The sequence below is a fragment of the Daphnia magna genome, linkage group LG7, assembly GCF_020631705.1.
Source record: "Daphnia magna isolate NIES linkage group LG7, ASM2063170v1.1, whole genome shotgun sequence".
NCBI lineage: Eukaryota > Metazoa > Arthropoda > Branchiopoda > Diplostraca > Daphniidae > Daphnia > Daphnia magna.
The window spans coordinates 8,879,816-8,894,617 of record NC_059188.1 but is presented as its reverse complement, the minus strand read 5'-3'; the positions used below and the strand labels follow the sequence as shown (position 1 = coordinate 8,894,617).

General features: G+C 43.5%; 1 protein-coding gene across 3 annotated transcripts; it reads left to right on the top strand.

Moving 5' to 3' along the window:
• The first annotated feature begins 1,009 nt into the window (after positions 1–1,009).
• LOC123466410 lies at positions 1,010–2,286 on the top strand. 3 transcript variants are annotated; one of them, XM_045176192.1, is made up of 4 exons: positions 1,010–1,453; positions 1,519–1,681; positions 1,763–1,952; positions 2,025–2,286. In XM_045176192.1, exons 1-4 carry the CDS (start codon positions 1,165–1,167, stop codon positions 2,211–2,213), a joined length of 831 nt encoding a protein of 276 aa, XP_045032127.1. In that variant the 5' UTR covers positions 1,010–1,164; the 3' UTR covers positions 2,214–2,286. The 3 variants fall into 3 exon arrangements, with proteins under 3 accessions (XP_045032127.1, XP_045032126.1, XP_045032125.1); XM_045176191.1 differs by having other exon boundaries at positions 1,019–1,453; positions 1,516–1,681; positions 2,028–2,286; XM_045176190.1 differs by having other exon boundaries at positions 1,084–1,453; positions 1,516–1,681.
• Positions 2,287–14,802: the final 12,516 nt, after the last annotated feature.

Below are 14,802 nucleotides of genomic sequence, written 5' to 3'. Positions count from 1 at the left end.
AGAATGCGTCTTGGTACCACCAACTTAAAGGCACTGCCATGGGTTGCAGTATGTCCGTTTACTTCGCAAACTGCACCATGTACCAGCGTACCATCTGCATATTGCCGCCGCTATCACCGCCTAATCTTCTATATCTGGGGAGATATATCGACGACCTCATCGGCGTATGGATCGTCCCCCCGGGCCTCATTACCGCCATTTTTGCCCCGGTAATTGATGATGACATCCGCCTTACATACGTCCTTGGTGGCAAAATCATCGAAGCCCTAGACCTAACTCTAGCATTGGAGCCGGATGGGAGCATTTCGACGAGATTTCGACGGGATTGTACAAAAAACCATTGGAAGGAACACAATTCATACATTGGAAGTCCAATCACACCTCGGCAACAAAAAACTCGATCCCCTACGCTCAACTGCTCCGCCTAAAGAGAAATTGCACGTTCCAAAAAGACTTTTTGAATGAAGCAAAAATTCTTTTGGATCGCTTCCGCTGCCGCGGTTACCCTCAAAGGGTCCTACAAAAGGCCATGGAGCAAGCAAACAAAAAAACTAGGGAGTCACTGCTGAAGAATCAACCTCTTACAGAAGCGCTGGGGATGATGTTTGCCGTTGACGGGAGTCCGGTAACGGTTGGCGGCTTCTGTAGGGGGTTGCGCTGGGGTGATGTTTGCCGTCGACGGGAGTCCGGTGACGGTTGGCGGCTTCTGTAGGGGTTGCGCCGGGGTGACGAAGACCGTCGAAGGGAGTCCGATGAACGGTGGCGGCTTCTGTACGGGTTGCGTTGGGGTGATGAGAACCGTACGTTTTTTGAGGATGAATTAGTCGCTCTTCTATCTGATTCACGAAGACTATCCCGTCGTGAGGAAAGGTTTCTTCCATCCTTTTCAACTACTTTGGGTGTACTTGTTCCATTTTCTGTTGTAGACAAAATGGCGGGGGATGGAATATTTTCCATTTCGAGGGTGGCTCTTCTACCAGAGTCATTAACTATGGTTACACGACTCTTATGGCGGAAGATTCTCTCGGAGACGGCGTCGTCTTGATGGGTCCTCTAAGGACATGCCTCCTTCAAAATCTATACCGCCCCCCTCGAATACCTCCCAATTCTGAGCGCATCTAGCGGTGATAGTCTCAAACTCTCAGTCTCAACGTAGAACATAAAATGGCGAAAGCTAAGCCATCGTCACGTAACTGTGTAGTTTTCAATTGCATTAATAGGTATTCAGGAAATGACGAAAATAGAGAGAGTTATACATTATTTCGAGTGCCAAGCAATAGTTTTAATACATGGCAAGAGCTAATGCCAAACGTTAAATTACAGAAAACGTCGAGGCTGTGCAATCGCCATTTTGACGATTCTGACATTGTCAAAGGGTACGATATTCTAGGTTTGTTTCATCCTTTCACCCACTGGAGATTACGTGCAGGTTCAAATCCTAAGTATCATCTCGGTAATTTTAATATTAAGTTAATGCATATTTATTTTAAAATAATTTGGTAATTTTCTATACAGAAGTTGGCATTGAACAACCAAAAGTAAGGAAAAAAGCTTTGCAAGATGTGACTTATGCTACCAATCTACCGGCTTCCACACTACACATATTGGCAAATGTTCCTATAACTGTCAACCAGCACCCTCTGAAAAGGTCTCGTGTTAGTAAATTACTCACTATTGAGAGGTATGTGTTGGATCAGTCTTCTCATCTGAACGACCAGTTTCATTTAATTTGTTCTTGTCCAAACATTCTATCCGAACACAGGAGTAAAGTGCTACAGCTTGTGGACCTGTATGGTGTAGCTGTCAATGAACACGGTGTTTCTCAGCCAGTCACAGTCATTCCTACTCACCAACTTCCCACAGTCGCTTCTTCTCTTCCACCACAGTTGCTTCGTACTGCTTCCACATCTTTTGATTTATTGGTCGAGTACATTGAGCCAGTAACACCCAAGGTATTTCTTTCATTAACATAGCATAGCTTGTTACTTGAAGTTGTTTTTTTCTAATTCATTTATTTTATCCAGAAGACGGTGATATCTCATTTTGATAAGCAAGCTGCCGAACAGTCCCAGAACGAAGGTGTTGATCAGATGCCGAATGTCCTGCAACCGATGGCTCAAGTTGCACAGGAACTGGAAAGACTGAATAACCTCCTCTTGTCCAAGCAAAAAGCTAAAGTAAAAGCTAAATTTAAGGAAGGAAAGCTCGCTTAATGTATTGCATTTCAAAATGTTATGTAATCGATGTGGACACCATAATAAAATCAGTCGGTTGCTTTCAATTCAATTATTGTTATAAAATATTTATTTGTGTATCGTAAAAAACAACCCATTTAAGGTAGTAAACAAGCAAAGTAATAGATAAAAGTGCCCCAAAATGTATAAATGTTGTTGGAAATTTCAAATGTGGGCAGCAACTCAGCAAGGGTGGCGCGTCGCGCGTGACACATAGTATCGTTACACACCCACTAGGTGGCAGGATTTGACGGGAGGCAATCAACACAAGACGACGACAAAAGCTTATGGAAGCCATAAACGTTGAGTCCGGTAACCATAGTAAATGGCTCTGCTTCTACTTCTTCTTTTCGCCGCTTTCGAAATAGGGTGGTGGGATACAGCTTCAGCTACCATCTTAGGGTCTGGTGTTGATGTCGTCTGCTTGGATAAACGTTGACCGGTGGTGTGAAGAGTAGATGACGCTGAGGTGGGTCGGATAAATGGGCGGCCATTGTTTTCTGTTAGCTCAAAAAATTCAAGGGTGCCTCCATTCTCTTTGTATTTTGCTTGGTTCTTCATTCGAAGATTTTTTAATTCAACCACTGATCTAAATTCCTCATCAGTGGGAGACCAATCTACCGTGATGAGTGCCGATGGATCACCCCAACCGCCGGTGCCGCATAGCCCGCTGATCTTCATCCGTTCCGTCAATGCAACACCTGAGACAACCAGCACACCAAAAAAAAATTCAAGATCTGCTACCAATGCCAGCCCCTACATCCATCACCACTAACAAAGATATTCAAACTTTGTCAAGATTGATTGCTGATTACAATGCCATCCATGACGCACGCCAGCGTCATGCCCTTTAACTGGCCTAATATTTCACTTCACTGAGAGGCACATTAAAAAAGGTTCACATCGGAGTGCTTGGTAACTGGTTATGAGTCTAATGACTCATTACATTGTTGCCTAATATTATTATATCTGATGACATAAGACTAAAGGGAATTTTTCACATCCCGACAGGTAAAGTCATTGAGTGACCTTGTCATATCGAAAACGGAATTTAAAAACTTATCGCGGGGGTCTAAATTTCCTTCGATTTTCTTCAAAATTGGTAAAAATATGTAGTTTTACTAGTTAAATAATAATATGTTAAGGCACGATTTTTAAAACTAACACGCAGTCCAAGCGTGCCGAAAAACCGTCAAAAAACACCCATTTTGACACTCTATGAGTTGTCGGGGGGTCTAGATTATATTTTTTTTAAGAAAAAAAAATAGGGTAGTTATTCAACCTATAAGTAACCTCAATAAAAAAAGGCCCATATGAAAATAAAAAAAAGTTCGGGAATGAAACAGACTAATATACAGTTGATAAAAAAGGGCGTAGCTCAAATTCTGGTAGCCAGTTTCCAAGTGATGGCAGAGTTGACTCGCAGGGTGACGATGAAGAAAGTCAAAATTTCACAGGAAAATTGAGTCGCTGTGAGAAAATGTCGACCTTGGTTCTTGTTCCTGGAAAAGTGTATTCAAAAAAGCAAGTGTCAGCAAAAAAGAAGGGGTGTGTGTCTCTTAAAAAAGACGCAACAATCCACACTTCAATAGCGGTAACAAGCGATCAGCGTAATCTCTCCCAGCAGCGCAAAGACAGAATAAATCCAATGGAAACTAGCTTCTTTTTTAAAAAATACTTTATTAAAAAACCATTCGCGACGGCTAAACAGCCTCAAGATGGTATAAAGTTAAAAAAGCAGAAATGAGCCTGGCCGCAAAAATACAGATGTATATACAGTTGATAAAAAAGGGCGTAGCTCAAATTCTGGTAGCCAGTTTCCAAGTGATGGCAGAGTTGACTCGCAGGGTGACGATGAAGAAAGTCAAAATTTCACAGGAAAATTGAGTCGCTGTGAGAAAATGTCGACCTTGGTTCTTGTTCCTGGAAAAGTGTAGTCAACGTTGGTAACAGGGAGGGTAGTTACACAAAATCCAAATAAAATATCGAAAAAATGTTGCAACTGAATAAACAAGCATACGGAGGGGTAGCTGGAAGAATGCCGATTCAAACATGATGATTAGGATGGTCGTACATTAATCAGAAGGTTCCACAAAAAGGTTTTACAAACGGTTAAAGGAACTTAGTAAAAAAATTTTTGGGCCCCCGTACTCGTTATCTTTCTGAGATCCAAAAAAGGTAAACCTGAGTTTCAAAATCGAACGGGTAGATCCAAATTAAAAATTAAACCACTCAAATTGAAGATCTAGTTGAGATACACTTGAATCAAGTATTGAAATTGATGTGGCATAATTTAAAATGGGGGAAACAAGGCAAAAGGCAAAATACCGCATTTACTGTGTAAAGGGGTACCCTGAGCAAGAGGTCCATATGCTTCCACCCCTCAAAATTTAACCCGATGGAAAAAGAGAAAGTAAATGTTGCTCCAGGAAGGGGGATGAATGCTAATTCAGAAAAGGTGCAGTAGATAGATAAGAAAAATTTTTTCTAGGAACTGCAGCCAGTTTTGAGGTTTGTAACAAAATATTTTTTTCCGAAAAAAGGGAAACGTAAAACTTTTCCGTTTTTTCACAAAAAGTTGAGTAAAGATAAAAACAGAGGTATGAAAATGTAGCCCGAAGAATGCTGATTCAGAATCCGTGCTTAGAAAAATTGTACCTCAACGGTAAGATCTCGAAAAGAGAAGTTGAAGAAGTTACAAAAATTTTCTAGTTAGGGAAACGGCGGCCGAAGGCCGCCATATGCCTGTGGCAGGATCTTAATATCCAGAGTTGTAAGGAGGATTAGGAATGAAAGCGGAGACATCGGATAGGATATATGGTTAGGTTTTTATAATAATCTCGTTTAAAAAAAAACGAGACTGATCCTCTGTCTTCAGCTGCTTTCAGGGTTAAAATCAGTTATATCCCACTGATTTGGAAAAAGGGGAAATTAGGGGAAAATGGGTTAGGTTAGTTTAGGTCAGGATAGGTTAGGGTATAGAAAAAAGATGATGGAGTTAACCCGGCTTGTAGGTCGGTCCAACTTTGGAACCGAGTGAAGGGCTTACTCTGAAAGCTATTCTTGGTGTGTTCAAGGGGATGGGGCAGCCAATTTTCTCTGTTCTTTCCATGATGAGTGGACCCAATAAAAGCTCGTTGTAAAAGCGGTTGATTTCCGTTTTGAGGGTACGAGAAGATTGTTCGTCATAGTCAAAGACTACTGTCAATCTATTTTCGTTTTTTTGGGCTTCTGTAAGAGGTTGATTCTTCAGCAGTGACTCCCTAGTTTTTTGTTTGCTTGCTCCATGGCCTTTTGTAGGACCCTTTTAGGGTAACCGCGGCAGCGGAAGCGATCCAAAAGAATTTTTGCTTCATTCAAAAGTCTTTTTGGAACGTGCAATTTCTCTTTAGGCGGAGCAGTTGAGCGTAGGGGATCGAGTTTTTTGTTGCCGAGGTGTGATTGGACTTCCAATGGATGAATTGTGTTCCTTCCAATGGTTTTTTGTACAATCTCGTCGAAATGCTCCCATCCGGCTCCAATGCTAGAGTTAGGTCTAGGGCTTCGATGATTTTGCCACCAAGGACGTATGTAAGGCGGATGTCATCATCAATTACCGGGGCAAAAATGGTGGTAATGAGGCCCGGGGGGCCGATCCATACGCCGATGAGGTCGTCGATATATCTCCCCAGATATAGAAGATTAGGCGGTGATAGCGGCGGCAATATGCAGATGGTACGCTGGTACATGGTGCAGTTTGCGAAGTAAACGGACATACTGCAACCCATGGCAGTGCCTTTAAGTTGGTGGTACCAAGACGCATTCTGGAAATGAAATACATTGTTTTCCAGAATGGTACGTAGAATTTTTTCGAAGAAAAAAGGTCTTGGTGGTGGTAAAAGGTGGTTTTTTACACACCAATTACACAAAAACTCAAAGTTTTTCTCGTAAACAATCTTGCTGGCCCTTAAGCCTTCCTCCCAAGGTATTGACGGGTATAGACTTTCGACATCAGCTGAGAACAAAAATGCCTGACTAGGCAGATTTGTTAATTTGCTGACCTCGTTAATCAACCCCGCCGTATCCATCAGAGAGAAGGGGATTTTTGGCAGTAGAGGGGCTGTCAAAATTGCTAAGTAAACATCCAACGACTTGAAGATTGAACCGATGGAGGCCATGATGGGGCGACCCGCGAAGATATTCGTGTCGGGTCTCTTCGGTTTATGTACCTTGGGTAGAAAATAGATACATGGTATCTTATTTTTTTCCTTAAGGAGGCGCCCCGCTTCACTGTAAGTGATGCAGCCGTCACGGGAGAGATGTTGAATCAGCTGGTTCTTGATTTTTTCCAGTGAAGAAATTTTCTCTTCCGCTTGTTCACGGGTGAGCGGCTGGTACGTGGAGCCATCGTTGAGTTGGCGAAGGGCTTCGGAGTGGTAGTCATGGCGACCCCAAATAACGGTTTTTCCGCCCTTGTCTGATTTCAAAACGAACCAACGAGGGTCGTTTGTAAATTTTTTCCAAGCTCTGATGACGTGTGGAGAAATATTGTTGACACCTCTTGACGGTAAACGGCAGCGGTCGACAAAATTTTTCCAGATGGGGTAATCACTCGTGAGGGGACCAGTTGGTGACCATTCTGATTTTAAAAAAGAAGATATGGCACTTTTTTGGTGATCAGAGTTTTTCCTTAGTTGCCAAAATAGTTTAAGATTGATGAGCCGTTGAAAAGAATGCAAATCTTGATTTATTTTTTCTTGGTTGATTTTTTGGAACGGAATAAAAGAAAGGCCTTTCAAAAGGCCTTCTTTAATAGCGTCATCAAGCACGGCATTACCATCATTCAAAATAATTTCTTGTAACAGTGATTTCTTGGTGTGTGTTTTTCTTGCTCGTTGTCAACGTAATTTTCCTTGTTGTCGTGGTCGTGATGGTGCCGGCGATAGTCTGCTGGTTAGTAGAGTCTTCGTTGGCTGATTGGGGAATACGTTCGACGGGAGTCCGGTGATAGTTGGCGGCTTCCGTAGGGGTTCAGCTGGGGTGATGAAAGCCGACGACGGGAGTCCGATGACGGTTGGCGGCTTCTGTAGAGGTTGCGCCGGGGTGATGATAACCGTCGACGGGAATCCGGTGAAAGTTGGCGGCTTCCGTAGGGGTTGCGCCGGGGCGATGAAGACCGTCGACGGGAGTCCGATGAAAGTTGGCGGGCTCTGTATGGGTTGCGCCGGGATGATGATAACCGTCGACGGGAATCCGGTGAAAGTTGGCGGGCTCCGTATGGGCTGCGCCGGGGTGATGATAACCGTCGACGGGAGTCCGGTGAAAGTTGGCGGCTTCCGTAGGGGTTGCGCTGGGGTGATGTTTGCCGTTGACGGGAGTCCGGTGACAGTTGGCGGCTTCTGTAGGGGTTGCGCTGGGGTGATGTTTGCCGTCGACGGGAGTCCGGTGACGGTTGGCGGCTTCTGTAGGGGTTGCGCCGGGGTGACGAAGACCATCGACGGGAGTCCGATGAACGTTGGCGGCTTCTGTACGGGTTGCGTTGGGGTGATGAGAACCGTACGTTTTTTGAGGATGAATTAGTCGCTCTTCTATCCGATTCACGAAGACTATCCCGTCGTGAGGAAAGGTTTCTTCCATCCTTTTAAACTACTTTGGGTGTACTTGTTCCATTTTCTGTTGTAGACAAAATGGCGGGGGATGGAATATTTTCCATTTCGAGGGTGGCTCTTCTACTTCTTCTTTTCGCCGCTTTCGAAATAGGGTGGTGAGATACAGCTTCAGCTACCATCTTAGGGTCTGATGTTGATGTCGTCTGCTTGGATAAACGTTGACCGTTGGTGTGAAGAGTAGATGGCGCTGAGGTGGGTCGGATAAATGGGCGGCCATTGTTTTCTGTTAGCTCAAAAAATTCAAGGGTGCCTCCATTCTCTTTTTATTTTTCTTGGTTCTTCATTCGGAGATTTTTGAATTCAACCACTGATCTAAATTCCTCATCAGTGGGAGACCAATCTACCGTGATGAGTGCGACCTCGGCCAAAATTTGTTTCAAGGCCCCCTCTTCAGCCTCAATCAAATGGGTGGTGAGGGTGACGGCGCAACACTCCATTGCCTGATTAAGACTCACAACCAATTCAGGGGAAGCTATTCGGTGCATAGCTGGAATTTGGAAAGGTCTAGGCAAAGGGGGAAACGGTGGTTTACCGTCGGCCAGTTGAAGGGCATGACGCTTGCGTGCGTCATGGATGGCATTGTAATCAGCAATCAATCTTGACAAAATTTGAATATCTTTGTTAGTGGTGATGGATGTAGGGGCTGGCATTGGTAGCAGATCTTGAATATTTTTGTGTGTGCTGGTTGTCTCAGGTGTTGCATTGGCGAAAGGGATGAAGATCAGCGGGCTAAGCGGCACCGGCGGTTTGGGGGATCCTTCGGCTGATGACGCGCTGGTGCTTTCAAGATTGGGTGGGGCCCCAGGAAAAATTTCGTCATCATCGGGTAGCTCGGGTTGATCGGGTAGAACCGTGTTGACAATAGTGGACCAATATGGACTTCGTGACATGTATTCACATTCTTGATAATTTGGAGCAATGGCGAGGGCCTCCCATTTTCCTTCAATAGGAGTCCAGGTTTGTGATGGTGCGATCAAATACTGATAGGTGCGGGGGTTTTTCTTGGTCTTAAATGGCATGACCGGAACCTGAATTAGACATATTTTTACGGTAGTGCATGATGGACTGTCTCGTAAGCAGTGGTAAAACAGGGAATGTTTTCCCGATAATCCATGTGGGAGACGTAGAAAAAGACCCGTGCCTTTTGTTTTTCGAGAGTTGCGGTAAAATGTCTCGAGAGAGAGACAATCGTCAATGTCATCCATGGTAAAGGAGAGTGGTCACTTGATGAGCAAAAAGTTAAACAGCAAAAAGAAGGGGTGTGTGTCTCTTAAAAAAGACGCAACAATCCACACTTCAATAGCGGTAACAAGCGATCAGCGTAATCTCTCCCAGCGGTGCAAAGACAGAATAAATCCAATGGAAACTAGCTTCTTTTTTAAAAAATTCTTTATTAAAAAACCATTCGCGACGGCTAAACAGCCTCAAGATGGTATAAAGTTAAAAAAGCAGAAATGAGCCTGGCCGCAAAAATACAGATGTATATACAGTTGATAAAAAAGGGCGTAGCTCAAATTCTGGTAGCCAGTTTCCAAGTGATGGCAGAGTTGACTCGCAGGGTGACGATGAAGAAAGTCAAAATTTCACAGGAAAATTGAGTCGCTGTGAGAAAATGTCGACCTTGGTTCTTGTTCCTGGAAAAGTGTAGTCAACGTTGGTAACAGGGAGGGTAGTTACACAAAATCCAAATAAAATATCGAAAAAATGTTGCAACTGAATAAACAAGCATACGGAGGGGTAGCTGGAAAAATGCCGATTCAAACATGATGATTAGGATGGTCGTACATTAATCAGAAGGTTCCACAAAAAGGTTTTACAAACGGTTAAAGGAACTTAGTAAAAAATTTTTTGGGCCCCGTATCGTACTCGTTATCTTTCTGAGATCCAAAAAGGTAAACCTGAGTTTCAAAATCGAACGGGTAGATCCAAATTAAAAATTAAACCACTCAAATTGAAGATCTAGTTGAGATACACTTGAATCAAGTATTGAAATTGATGTGGCATAATTTAAAATGGGGGAAACAAGGCAAAAGGCTCCGCGTGAAAATCGGACATGCCGAAACCGACCGAGTCAGCTACCGGAAGGAGCGTTCGCACGGCTCCTCCGCTGGATAGAGCGCAATCACGCGATCGCAGCTATCGAAAAATTTTCACGATCCGACGCACCGTTCAGCTGCTATGAATTTTTGAAAATTAATTACGAACGCGGCTGCGCTTTTGACGTCGAATTCCTAGAATTGGCAGGTAGAGGCCCATCATCATTTTTCGAGCTTTAAAAATAGTTTGCGGCCGAACGGTGTATCCGATCACGGCGGGACCTTCACCATCGGAACCAGCTTGACTATCCGCATCCAATGATACCGGTTTCGTGATAATTCGTGACCGAAAAAATATTTGGATAGAAAAAATCCCATGGGGGTTGGACCCAATGGGATAGACGAGCCAGGCACTTGTGGGAGTCGGGGAATTGGTGTGAACGGGCAAACTAAATCATAACTCCCGAACGGTACCGTTGCTAGCGCTGACATTCATACTGCCGGAATCATTTTAGCGCACTGTCGCCATGTTTGACCGTGAATAACTGTTGTACGTGAACTCGGATCGCCCTACGAATGGGAAAATGAAAAATTAAGCCGGGCAGGAGCAGCTGGACCGTGAAATCCGCGTGAAAATCAGACATGCCGAAACCGGCCAAGTCAGCTACCGGAAGGGGCGGTCGCACGGCTTCTCATTGGGTACCGCTGGATAGAGCGCAATCACGCGATCTCAGCTGTCGAAAAATTTTTGCGATCCGACGCACCGTTCAGCCGCTATAAATTTTTGAAAATTAATTCCGAACGCGGCTGCGCTTTTGACGTCGAATTCCTAGAATTGGCAGGTAGAGGCCCATCATCATTTTTCGAGCTTTAAAAATCATTTGCGGCTGAACGGTGTATCCAATCACGGCGGGACCTTCACCATCGGAACGAACTTGACGAGCCGCATCCAATGATACTGGTTTCGTGATCATTCGTGACCGAAAAAATATTTGGATAGAAAAAATCCCATGGGGGTTGGACGCAATGGGATAGACGAGCCAGGCACTTGTGGGAGTCGGGGAATTGGTGTTAACGGACAAAAAAAATCATAACTCCCGAACGGTACCGTTGCTAGCGCTGAAATTCATACTGCCGGAATCAGCGTGAGCCAACGCATCGATCGGTAACAAACCCGTCATGATTAAATAACATAAAAAAATACAAGAAGGAAAGAAGGTCAGCTGGGGGTCAAGTAATTAACCAACGCCTCACTACTCCATTTTCCAAGAAAACGAAAGAAAAGTTGACAAACATACACACCAATCTCGGCAGCGGATCGTCGCACTCACCTGCAATAGCCACCGATGAACGCGGCTCATTTTCACCATCATTTTTTTTCACAATTCTAGATTTAATTTACACGAAGGTATAGTGCTATGCACTTCTTGTATCTCTGTATCGGTAATGGAGCTTATTTACATGAAGGTATTGTGCTATGCATTTCTTGTCCCTGAGTGTAAATATTGAAATACTTTAGTATTTTAATATTACCGAAGGTATTACCGGATTTACGCCCGAAAATTTACAATACGCTACAAAAAAAAGAGGAGGAAACATAAGGGGGGGGGCAAGGGGGAGGGACAAGGGGTAGGGACGAGGAAGAAAAGGAGCTGCAGCCAGACCAAAACCGTGTTCCGGAGAAATTCGGCGGAAAAAAGGCGGAAAAATTCCTAGGAACCGTTTATAAAATTCCAGGAAACGGCGTTTTTCCGCTGAAAATTCAGCGGCTCGTCTCCATGTTTGACCGTGAATAACTTTTTTACGTCGACTCGGATCGCCCTACGAATGGGAAAATGACATATGAAGCCGGGCAAGAGCAGCTAAACCGTGAAATCCGCGTGAAAATCGGACAAGCCGAAACCGGCCGAATCAGCTACCGGAAGGAGCGGTCGCACGTCTCCTCATCGGGTACCGCTGGATAGAGCACAATCACGCGATCGCAGCTGTCGAAAAAATTTCGTGATTTGACACACTGTTTAGCCGCTATGAATTTTTGAAAATCAATTCCGAACGCGGCTGCGCTTGGGACCTGCAATTTCTGGAAAAAGGCAGGTAGAGGCCAATCATTATTTCTCTGCTTTCAAAAATCCTCTGAACGGTGGATCCGATCACGGCGGGACCTGCACCGTCGGAACCAGCTCAACGAGCCGCATCCGATGATACCGGTCTCGTGATGATTCTTGACCAAAAAAATATTTGGTTGGAAAAAATCCCATGGGGGTTGGACGCCATGGGATAGATGAGCCAGGCACTTGTTGGGAGTCGAGGAATTGGTGTGATCGGGCAAAAAAATTCATAACTCCCGATCGGTACCGTTGCTAGCGCTGACATTCATACTGAAGGAATCAGCGCAAGCCAACGCATCGAACGGTGCTGAACCCGTCATGATAAAAAAATATAAAAAATACAAGAAGGAAAGAAGGTCAGCGGGAGGTCAAGCAATTAACCAGGGCCTCACTGCTCCATTTTCCAAGAAAACCAAAGAAAAGTTTACAAACATACACGCCAATCTCGGCAGCGGATCGTCGTACGCACCTGCAATAGCCACCGATGAACGCGGCTTGTTTTCAGCATCGGGAAACGTCTATACGGCTGACACGCCTTGCGAAACAGGATAAAAAAGTCACTAATAACGGGAAAATTTTCCCGCTGCTCGTGTTTACTGAATACGGCATCTGGTGGTAGTTTTGAGTTTCACTTAGTCATTCAGTCATTCGGGACTTTGATAGGTTGTCAGTTGTCATATTAATAACAATTAACACAGATGCTGTAGTAGTAACGTATTTAGGTAAAGTATTGTATACGGATATCGAAAAGCGTTTATTACTGTCATTTAATTGGTCTTCTAGCTGAAAAGCATACATGCTCTACCGTAGGGCGTACAAAGAAAGTTTCATTTGCTCATACTATTTGGAGGCAACCTATACATTAGGTAGAAGCATTTAATTAAGTCCACAGGTTGTCCGCCTTCGAGATTTGGATGGGCAGACGTCAATGGCTGAACCGGGCTTCATAAAATGCTAATAAAACAAAGGACAAACGACAGCCGCTGTCACCATTTGTGAACAAACACAAATTAAAAATTAACCAACTCATCTTTCAAAACGAAAAATACCTTAAACAATGGGCTTTTGCATGGAGAATGTAAGTTTAGGAAAATTTCATCCCAAAAACGAAAACTCGGGACACAATAGGTAATTATTGGATTATTCCAAGGTGTCGTCATTCAACCCACACTGTTTTAAAGGCAGTTAAATGATCTGTTTTGCCTATGATATTTCCAGGGCAAATGCTTGGAAACCTATACTGGACATAAGAAAGGAAAATATTGCATCTTCGCCAACCTTTCAGGTACTGGAGGAAAAGTAGGGCATAGTTTAACAAATTGATGTAAGTTAATGTATCACTCTTTCTATAGTGGATCGTGTCCGGTTCTGGAGACAACATGGTTTAGATTTGGAACTTTCAAACGAAAGAAATTGTTCAAAAACTTCAAGGTCGTAGAGATAAGACTTCTCATTAGCCGGTGGCCGCCGTTTTGTACATGTATTACAGTTTTGAATGGGCCTCGTTGGCACTCACGAATTGTTTTGTGCTGCATTCCAGATGTCGTGTTATGTACTGGATGCCATTCTACTGAAAATGTCATCGCATCTGCTGCACTGGAAAACGATAAGACTATCAAGCTGTGGCGCTGGGACACATAGACGGACCTATCTTTTTAGAAACAAACTAATAAAAAAATGGACGATGAAATGCTTTGTTGATGCGTGTACTACTTTATAGGAGAATTTTTGACAAAAAAGTGATGCAAGCATTGTCATGATAAAAAAAAAAGTTGCCCGGCATTCTTGACTTCTCGTGGCCACTCCTCGTCGACATTACTTTTTTTTTTTTGAATTTTCGTCGAAGTATCTGTACACAAATCCTTAACTGGGGTGGTAAAGGCGTTGCGAGATACGTTCCATGTTTATTGCGTGGACTGTATGCCAGGATATGACGTTTTTCTTTACCTGTTAATAAACAGATTGAAATAACGACAATAGTTGATTAAAACCAATGCTAACTTGTAACGTCTGGAAAACATCTAGGACGGAAATGGGCTGAAGTGCAGTAATCTGTTGATACAGGCAAGTTAGAACGCCGAGCCTCGCTGTGCATTCTGAATTGTCTGGGGTATGAACTAAAAAAGTTAAGCGAAATGAGACATCGTCAGGTGTAAAAATGTCACAAATTTTTACCTGTTACTCGTACTGTCATGGGCCGACCAAAGCATTGTCTGGGTTATGCCAGACACACGGGGTGGCTCAGCTTACTGGAATCTGAGTTCCATAACTGGGGAAAAAACATCGAAATGAGACATCGTCAGGTGTAAAAATGTCATACATTTTTCCCTGTTACTCGTACTGTCATGGGCCGACCATGAATTGTAAAGCGAAGGATTAAACGTCAGCTGACCAATCGAATGCATTACTTTGTTCTATCGAATGCGATATCCTTTACGGTTGGTAGCAATGGCAGCAATCAATTCTCGTTGAAGCACATGCTACTGAAGTTACCATCGTCCGATTAGGTGAGAATAATTTCCCCCAGTGGTCCTATGCAAATAATAGGAAATTTTAAACATTATGTTCACTGAAACAAACATGGGAAACCATATTTGTTTTAGTTCACAAGTGATTAAGGGAAACAAATCTGACTGAAACAAACATGGTTACCCACCCAGCTAGCAGAGTATATTTCCCAAATATTGCTAAAATATTATATTCCTACAATTGAGATGTTGGTAAAATAATTTTTTTAAATATTTATCCAATATATTTTTGCACCCGAATTTATTGG

What these genes read in the sequence shown, in the direction of transcription:
- LOC123466410 (XM_045176190.1), top strand. Translation starts at nt 1,165, where the DNA reads ATGGCGAAAGCTAAGCCATCGTCACGTAACTGTGTAGTTTTCAATTGC. An exon ending in AAATCCTAAGTATCATCTCG is followed by an intron (nt 1,454 to 1,515) that starts GTAATTTTAATA and finishes TTTTCTATACAG; the next exon opens with AAGTTGGCATTGAACAACCA. An exon ending in AAATTACTCACTATTGAGAG is followed by an intron (nt 1,682 to 1,762) that starts GTATGTGTTGGA and finishes ATCCGAACACAG; the next exon opens with GAGTAAAGTGCTACAGCTTG.